This window comes from Nycticebus coucang, chromosome 11 (genome assembly GCF_027406575.1).
Source record: "Nycticebus coucang isolate mNycCou1 chromosome 11, mNycCou1.pri, whole genome shotgun sequence".
NCBI classification, from domain to species: domain Eukaryota; kingdom Metazoa; phylum Chordata; class Mammalia; order Primates; family Lorisidae; genus Nycticebus; species Nycticebus coucang.
In genome coordinates, this window is record NC_069790.1 from 79,317,679 (window position 1) to 79,327,213 (window position 9,535).

General features: G+C 37.3%; 1 protein-coding gene across 1 annotated transcript in view; it reads left to right on the forward strand.

The window, feature by feature from the left end:
• Nucleotides 1-7,944, forward strand: part of BCAP29 (B cell receptor associated protein 29) — a 47,493-nt gene extending 39,549 nt beyond the window's left edge. The window contains exons 7-8 of the mRNA XM_053554022.1: nucleotides 1,592-1,692; nucleotides 6,864-7,944. Of these exons, the coding sequence (XP_053409997.1) occupies nucleotides 1,592-1,692; nucleotides 6,864-6,899 (137 nt within the window). The 3' untranslated portion in view covers nucleotides 6,900-7,944. The remainder of the gene's footprint in view (nucleotides 1-1,591; nucleotides 1,693-6,863) is intronic.
• The last annotated feature ends 1,591 nt before the right edge of the window (nucleotides 7,945-9,535 follow it).

The window sequence follows — 9,535 nt, forward strand, 5'->3', positions numbered from 1 at the left end:
ACTGACCACATTTAAAGTGCTCAATAGCAGGCTCAGCAGCTAAGGCACCAGCCACATACACCAGAGCTAGAGGGTTCGAACCTAGCCCGGGCCATGACAACTCCAACCAAACAAAAAAAATAGCCAGGCATTGTGGTCCCAGCTACTTGGGAGGCTGAGGCAGGACAATCACATAAGCCCAAGAATTTGAGGTTGCTGTGAGCTGTGACGCTGCAGTTCTCTGCCAAGGGCAACATAGTAAAACACTGTCACAAAAAAATAAAATGCTCAATAGCCATATGTGGGCAGTGGCTGCCACATCGACAACATAGGTATAGAACAATACAAAGTTTAACAACACAGCCTGAAAAGTACTGATATAAAACGTACTTCAGTTAATAATGGCTTATATATTTATATAAAAATGCCCATATAATGGCTTCTTAAGAGGAAATATTGTTAGATAGAACCTATAGTTTTATTTTATAATGCCAAACAAGTAACTTTTAAATATGTAAATCCCACTTTCTTCCCTAAACTCCTACCCTAAAAGATTTACAAATACAGAATTTCTAAAGGTTACATATGCAGAATTATAAGTAGATCCAGTTCAGTATTCACATATTTTAGAAAAATAATTTCTGAAAGCACTACCTAGAGAAAATTTTTAAGTATGATGACTAATTTTTCCAACTTATTTTATACTGCTCTTTCCTTCTACATATTTGGCTGATTACTATCTTTTCAACAATGTGTTGTCATAAATATTTTCTTCTTTTTAAAATTAAATCTCAGGACATGAATCTGGTGACTTATGACTGTATCCTTGGTAGACAAAGGCCAATGTATAGTCATTGTGTGTGTCATCATCTTAAGGGGCAGAACGTTTGCACAGTCTAAATTGCCTTCCCATATATTGCTTCTTTAGTTACAAGGGGTAAAATAGTAACTATAAAATAAAAAAAAACAAACAAACAAACAGGGGTGTTGGATGTGATGAGCCTCTGGATACCCTGAGAAGCATTCAACATCACTTATATTTTATATGTATGTGGGGTGCATGACCTGAATTTAATCATGAGGGAAACATCAGTCAAAAGCAAAATGAAGAACATTTTATTTTAAAAATGGCCTAATTCTTAAAAATGTCAATTTCATGAACGATGGGGAGAAGAAGGCTACAGGAATGGTAGGGAACTATTCCAGATTACAAGACACTAAGAAGAATGACAACTAAATGCAAATATGTGATCCAGGTCTGTATCCTGGACTAGAATTGAAAAAAAAAGTGTTAAAAATGATGTAATTGGGACAGTTCCCCAAATTGGAATATGAATGTTTAGATTAAGTGTACTGTAGTTACATTAGAGAATATTTTGCTCTTGGGAAATACATACACAATGATGTGTTAAAGAGTAAAGGGGTACTGTGTCTCTAACTTATTTTCAGATGATTTAAGAAAATAATCATGTGTGAAGAGAATATGATAACAAATGCAGAGTGACATTAACAGTTCATTTGGGTAGACTACACCCAAATTAAGTCTTGCAACTTTTCCATAAATTTGAAATTATTTCAAAATAAAAATGAAACTCAATTCAATATTTTTTAGCCCTTTTGAAGGCACAAAATGATGTGATAACAATGAAGATGCAATCAGAGAGACTTTCCAAAGAATATGATCGACTCCTGAGAGAACATTCAGAGCTTCAGGTGGGTGACATGCACTTTATGGGCCTAAATTTTTTGCAGTAGTAATTACCTAAGTAAATGATTTGGGTTATTTGCCCTTCCCTAATCAATAAGATGTACTTCAATCCTGGCTTTGTTAAATGATTTTAAAAGCCAGATTTTACGTGGAAGATAAGAATTAAGACATTGCAGGAAAATACAAGGTCATCATGTAAAACTTGCATAGTTGACCACCTCCTTAAATTGACCTAATTTTCATAGACCGGACATGTACCATATGTACTTATCAGTACCGGAGGCCTAGTTCCTTATGTCTACCTCTTTATCCTGACCAATTTTTAACAGTCCCTTGGGTGGTCAACTGACAGAGGTTCTACTGTATCAGGAATTTCTGACATGCTAACTTAATAGCATTCTAGATTTGGTGAAGGCTTAAGCAAAAAAATTGAGCCACAAAACTAGCAGCATTGAAAAAGAGACTAGTTCTAGAAAAATTGGGTTTTGCTGTTTAAATGTTTGCCATATTCATGCCAAAATAAGGCCAAAAAATTAAGTTTCACATTACACTACTCCTTCTGTCACAGTGTTTTATAAATCTTAGGACAAATACTGTATCATTCAAATATGTGATTTACCTCCAGAAGTTTGATTTGCAAGATGTAAATGGAAAAAAATCTTTATTATTAAAACCACAAAGTCAGATCTGGACCCTAGTTTTTCTTTCTCCTCTTCTCTGGTTCAGCAAGAGTTGGTTCCAAACCTTCATCCATGTTGGGCTTGTCTTCCCCCATCTTTTCTACTGCCAGCTGCTAACCTGAATTGGTTTCTCTCTCAGTGTGGGGAGAATTGGGGGAGACAATTCCAGAGGTAGCCCTGTACTCCCTCCCAGGTCCTCCTAAGACAGGCAGGTTGGGCTTGGTCCTCATAATTTGGCACCCTTGTGACTTTCAGTCAGGGCTTTTAACCAATGACAGCTCTTCATCTATCTCATTGTACTCACTTCCCTGCATGATAATGGTCATTGTATCTCTAGGGTCCAGCATTGTGCCTGGCATGAGACAAGCAGGCACTGTACTAACAGATGTTAGAGTCAGACATATCTAGAATACCTATACCTGGACTCGAGCTAGCTATCTGATATTAATCAGTTTATGTCATCCCTCCGTCTGAACAATAAAAATTCCCAGCTCACTGGATTGTTGGGATAACTAAATGTGTGGGGTGCCTAGCACTATGCCTGCCAGACTAATACCCTGTTTCCCCGAAAATAAGACAGTGTCTTATTTTAAGGTGTGCTCCCAAAGATGCGCTAGGTCTTATTTTCAGGGGACGTCTCATCTTTCCTGTAAGTAGGTCTTATTTTCGGAGGATGTCTTATTTTCGGGGAAACAGGGTAGTAAACAGTCAAGAACTGACAGCTATTATCATAATCATCATAAGTATTACTTCCTCTCTAGAAGTTTTGCTAAGAGAATGACTTAATGTAAAGCCAATCAGGAAGCAATCCAGAGCAATTTGTAATCTGGTAATCCCAGTAGGTTTGTGCCTTCAAATTAATAGTCTGTTAGACAATAGCAGGAAAAAGAGCAGCCCAAAGCAGACTGGATACCCTGTGTGCTGCAATCCCAGGACACTGATGCTTCGATTTACATGGTTCTGGAGTAGGCAGATTTTTCAAAACTAGCCCTTCCCCATGTCCAGAATAAGTGATCCTGAAATTACTGACCTCATCAGGGCACTATGAGAATTACTGCATGGCATCTTTCAGGATTCACCATTGGATGTGAGAAGTCACCTCAGAGGCCTCTTGTCCAGAAACATTTCCCCCTTCTTGTGAGGTCAGGATGTATTTAGTTGGTATAAATATCTACACCAGGACACTTTGCCATAGTGTCAGAAATGTTTAGATCCTTGAAAAAGGAAAACTTGGAATATATCCTCAATTTCTTATAGCCAGTGTCCATTGCTAAATGTCTCCCTTGCAGTAACAACTAATGGTTCTCCTAATCCTGAAACTTGTCTTTAACAGTGAAATCCCATCAACCATTTCCTTCCCTTAAAAAAGCCACCTTCAGCTCGCAGTGTCTACATTCTTGGCAAAGGTAGAAAGCTTTCACAAGCAATTCCTTTCCAAGAAAATAGTTATTATACTTGCTTCTTTGTAAAAGAACGTGTTTACTGGTCATGACAATGCAATAAGTTAAAGTATTTTAATATCCCTATTTTATGGATGAGGAAACTGAGACCCAGAGTGATTACATAATTTACCTGAAGTCACTGAACTAGAAGGAGATAGCATTCAAAGTCAGGAAATCTTTCTCCAGAACCTCATCCTAAACCCACTATGTTCTTCGGGCTGTGCTGGTCATTGGACTGTGTGTTCTTGGAGCCATTCTGCTCCCACTGTTGCTCAGCTGTGTATCGCATGGACGTTCATTTCCCAGGCTGCCTCGCTCTCTGACTTCTAGGCAGGTTTAGCCAATGGGAGGCCTTCGTAGAAAACTAAAGGCAGGAGGACGGGGAAAGCCAGGGATTTATCCTACTCTCTCTACTTTAGGTGCCTTCTCCTTTACTGCCCCAGTTCCTTCTATGGTCCCTAGTTCCCACCAGGCAGCTTCTACCTATTGCCGTCACTCTGGGAACCATATGCTCCCTCATCCCTCTAGCCCAGTGATTTTCAACTGGTGTGCTGCGGCACACTTGTGTGCTGTGAGAGGATCTTACGTGTGCCACGAAAATTTTAAAGATCATAATTAAATTATTTTCAAAAGAAGTTCAAAGCACAGTAAGCACATTCTTTTTTTCACTTTTTCTTTTTTTTTTTTTGATCAACGTAATTTAAGTGTGCTGCAGAAGTTTAACTATAGGTTCAAGTGTGCTATGAGATACAGGATGAAAAGTACTGCGCTAGTCCGAGGAGTGCTGATGATTTTCTGCTGTTGCTAATCCCTGAGGTGCCTTACCCCACCCTGTTTGCTGTAGCTACACTTCCATCACTATAAAGTCAATTCCCTGTAATAAATATCTCTGTTTGAAGAAGGAAAACAATCTCAGCTCCATAGTTTACCAGTTCTGTAACCCACAGGTGAGTCATTTGACAACCATGCACCTCAGCTACTTTTGCTCAAATGAGGGTCATAAGCATTAACCTGATCCTGTGTTAGAAAGCACTTTAAGTATTTTTTAGGGCGGCGCCTGTGGCTCAGTGAGTAGGGCGCCGGCCCCATATGCTGAGGGTGGCGGGTTCAAACCCAACCACGGCCAAACTGCAACAAAAAAAATAGCCGGGCTTTGTGGCGGGCGCCTGTAGTCCCAGCTGCTCGGGAGGCTGAGGCAAGAGAATCGCGTAAGCCCAAGAGTTAGAGGTTGCTGTGAGCCGTGTGACGCCATGGCACTCTACCCGAGAGCGATACAGTGAGACTTTGTCTCTACAAAAAAAGAAAGCACTTTAAGTATTTTTAATCAAGAAAAGCTGTATAGCCATAAAATGCTGTTATGTCATGATCGGTTACATTTTTCCCCATCCATCTACCTACCTCCCACCTCATTGTCCAGTATGAGAACCATCTATATGTTTCTGACATAAAGGCCGGGCACAGTGGCTCACACCTATAATCCTAGCACTCTGGGAGGCAGAGGCAGGTGGATTGCTTGAGCTCAGGAGTTTGAGACCAACCTAAGCAAGAATGAGACCCCATCTGTAAAAACAGTAAGGCATTTTGGTGGGCGCCTATAGTTCCAGCTACTCAGGAGGCTGAGGCAAGAGGATAGCTTCAGGTTGAGGTTGCTGTGAGCTATGATGCCATGGCACTCTACCCAGGGTGACAAAGTGAGACTCTGTCTCAAAAAAAAAAAGTTTCTGAGATTTAGTTGTCATTAAATAAGTAAAAACACTTTTCTTAAAAATAACTCTTGAACTTTAATGGTCACCACTCTACTTGGAAAGCAAAAGAATATAGTAAAAAGCTGTATCCTAAAGTCTTTCGGAAACATATTAGCCTTCTCAATTTTACATAGTTAACATTCTTCCAGTGAAACAATCATAAAATAAAGGACTATTATAATATTAAGGAAACAAAAGTTAAACAAGGAAAAGCTGGTTTCTTTACTGTAAACAGATCCCACTTTGCATCTATTAAATCCATTTGGATTTCCCCATCTGGTCCCCTCCCTATTATAAGTACTAAATAAATACTATAAAACAGTTCCTTCAAAACATGTAGTGTTTGCCTTCCCTTATTTGTCCTGGCTCTCTTCTTAAAAATAAATAAATAAATAAAAATCAGAACTTCTTAGGGCTTATCGGAAAGCACAAACTCATCAGCACCTTCCAGATTTTAAATTTCATTTTGGTAAACTCTTAAGTGACTTGTCTATAAGAACAGCTTCATTAAAGCTTTAGTTTTTATCAAAAGGTATCAGATATTTATAAATTTGTGGAAGTAATATGTTATCACTTGGTATACCTCCTGTAATCTTGTCTTCTTATTTGGTTGCTTAATGTTATGAAAGTTGCTTCAGAAAGCATCAATGCTCAGCGTCAACAAGAACTGGGTGAACTTCCCATACAAAGAGTAACATTGTATAACTTCATTTTATGGGATTTCTTTCTTAATGTAGACATTTACTAGATTCTTAGTACAAGTGATCTCTTAAGGTTAATTGCTATTCCATTGCTTTTAATGATGAGTTAAGTCCTCTTTGTAACATGATCAGCAGAATGTAATTTGAGAAATCAGATCTATTGGCAAATATCTGTAGGACAGAGGAAAAAAAGTAAGCCACCCAACTGGGTTTTTTCTTTCCTTCTTTTCTTTGCCAGAAATTTTAATTGGATTTGCTGTGGAGGAATTATAGAAATTATGTTTTCCTGGTGTAATTTTTGAAACAAAAGCAAAATAAGGCAGGAAAAAAATGAACTTACCAAGTGTTATTTTTCCCATCTAAATAAACACCACAGATTTTATGGATTTTAAAATTTGAGATTTTCTCATTGCCCTTTTCACATCTGATTATTCTAATTATACACACAAGAGAAAATGTTTTTTAAAAGACCTTGTCATATCTATGAGTCTATTTCTCACTCTTTGCTATACTACCTAAGTCCTTTTTTTTTTTTTTTTTTTATTGTTGGGGATTCATTGAGGGTACAATAAGCCAGGTTACACTGATCACTTTTTTTTTTTAAACAGGGTCGTTCAGGAAAGGGCAGTAAGAAAGACCTGTGAACTTTATGGAAGAAGATTGTGATACATCGTGTCAAGATAATAAATTTGTTATCATGTTAGCCTCTAGAAAATTTAAAATTCAGTTCATAAAAATGTACTGTCAGTAATTTTTTTAATGGCACACGTAAGTTGTATCATAACAGCATTATCAAAATATTTGATGATGTTTTAGATATATTATAAATCTATACTCTAGTTCTTAAGAAAAGTATAAGTATGTTAAATACCATATTTGCATATTGGTAATAACATTGGTGTTATTACTAATAAAAGGAAAAAATTCATTAGCCAGTTACTTCCAAAATTAGATTTTTTAAGTTGCACGAGACTATTAATAGCCTTAAATGCTTTGATTAGTTTTCACTAATAGTAATAAGCTGTTTAATCAGATGATGATGTGTTTAAAAATACTGTTCAGTATCAGCAACTTTGTACACAGAGTAAATAAGGATAACCAATCATAATTAGCCACTGTATTTATAAGAAAGAGTCATAAAGAACAGTGACCTTAGATTTTCTTTAAGCCTGATGATACTAATGGCTTACTATAACAAGACAGCTATATTGATAATTATATTTTTGTTACTATGCTTCTGTACCTGTTGGACTGGGTTTTGGTGATATTGATGTTAATAATTAGTAAGCATTCTGTCTTTTCAAGTTTATCTAGTAATAGAGTTTACCTCTGTCTGCATAACTGTCATAGCACTGAACTGAATTTATTTTACAACAATGTGGAGTTCTTTACTTGAAAAGTTAATGTATAATATATCCAAAAAGCAGGGTTTCCTGTGATCATAAGAGTTACCGATCATACAAATATTACCTCAAATATACCTACACTTGCATCACAGTTTTCCTGAGATGTTTCTATATTCTGAAAGCTAAATATATGTATTAAACACTATTTTTCCATTTAAAATTTCCTTTAGAAGATGATCCTGATTATAATATTGTTTAGATTATATGTTGTTTCAGTGTTTAGACATGAAAACTATCTTCCTTGTCTTATAAAGACCTAAGTATAAAAGAAAATGGAAAATCATTCCTGGAGCTTTTGCTTCTCTGGTCTTTGTTTCATCCTCTGTTGTTTATTATAATTTTAGTACTAACTTTATGCATATTTAATTTTTCATCATAAAGTGTAGAAATGAGCAAGTACATAAAAATTTTATTTCAGATAAAAGTCAAGAGTTACTGCAAGAAAACAGTCATGTAGAAGACATTTAACAAGGGTAAGAAATGGGAGTCAGACCATATGGGCTGACAACACCATAAATAACAAGAAAAGGGAGTGCTGAAATAGAACTAAACAAATGATAGCTCAAAGCATAGACTTAGAAATATCAAAGTAAGAGCTACAAAGATGAAGCATAGATATTGAAAATTTGGGATCCTGGCCTAGTGCACAAGAATCAGGTCTAATGTCAGAATAACATACAGGACGGCAGAAAATGCACAGCTTTAAATAAAATTGGGAAAATGGCCACATAGGGTGGCTCATGCCTATAATCCTAGCACTCTGGGAAGTTGAGGCAGGAGGATTGCTTGAGGTCAGGAGTTCGAGATCAACCAGAGGAAGAGCACAACCCTGTCTTTACCAAAAATAGGAAAAATTAGCTGGGCTTGATGGTACATGCCTGTAGCCCTAGCTATTGGGGTGGGGAGCAGCTGAGGCTAGAGCAGAAGCAGAAGGCTCATGTGCACCCTGGAGATTGAGATTGCATGTGAGCTATGACAACGCCACTTCACTCTACCCAGGGTGACAAAGTAAGACTCTATCTCAACAACAACAACGAAAATAGCAAACTATAGTGTAATCCCAGCTTCAACACTTACTTAGCCATGCTAGATCTCTATTAACTCATCTCCAAAATGGGAATGATAAAATTTAGATCAGGATTGCCATATAAACTAACACAGGGATTTTCAAAATTGTTCAAACTGTTGAAGGAGAAAGTCTGGATGCAATCTGAGGAGGATGAGAATTTGAAATATCCCCCCCAAAATCATTCAAAGTTTACATTTTATGGCTTTCACTCTTACAGAGCTATAACCTGAGGACTCAGAAACTGGAGCAGTTTTTCAAAGGTAACCTGGATTTCAATTAGAGCCAGAATTGCAATCTAAAATTCAGGTATCCTGGTTCCCCGGATATTACTCTAGTCTTCATACACAGACCAGCCGTAACTTGCCAAACAGAAGATGTTGCCTTCTATTTGCCAGGGTTTGAGCCAGGAGTTTGGCTCTCGAGTCTGCCCTTTGTCCACCTGTCTCTCAAGCTATGTTCTTCCTATTGCTTTCCTTACCAGTGATGGTGTTTAGCAAATCATATAAGTAAATATGTATTCCATGGATCTAATACTTAATGATATTAAATTATTTTTCTTCCCCTTGTCAGTAATGACTTCTTTATGTGTTAGGCTATATCATGGATTCAACACAGGAATGTAATTCTCACCTTTTTCCATTAGAATTACATAGAGTTTTATCCGACTTTCCCCATACTCAACAAATCTGCCTTGAAGTTCTGGTCTCTAGAAAGAAGAGAAGTTCTTTAGAACTCTTCAGAAGTTCTAGTTAGGCTAGGTGTGGTGGCTCATGCCTGTTAATCCTAACACTCTGGGGGGCTGAGG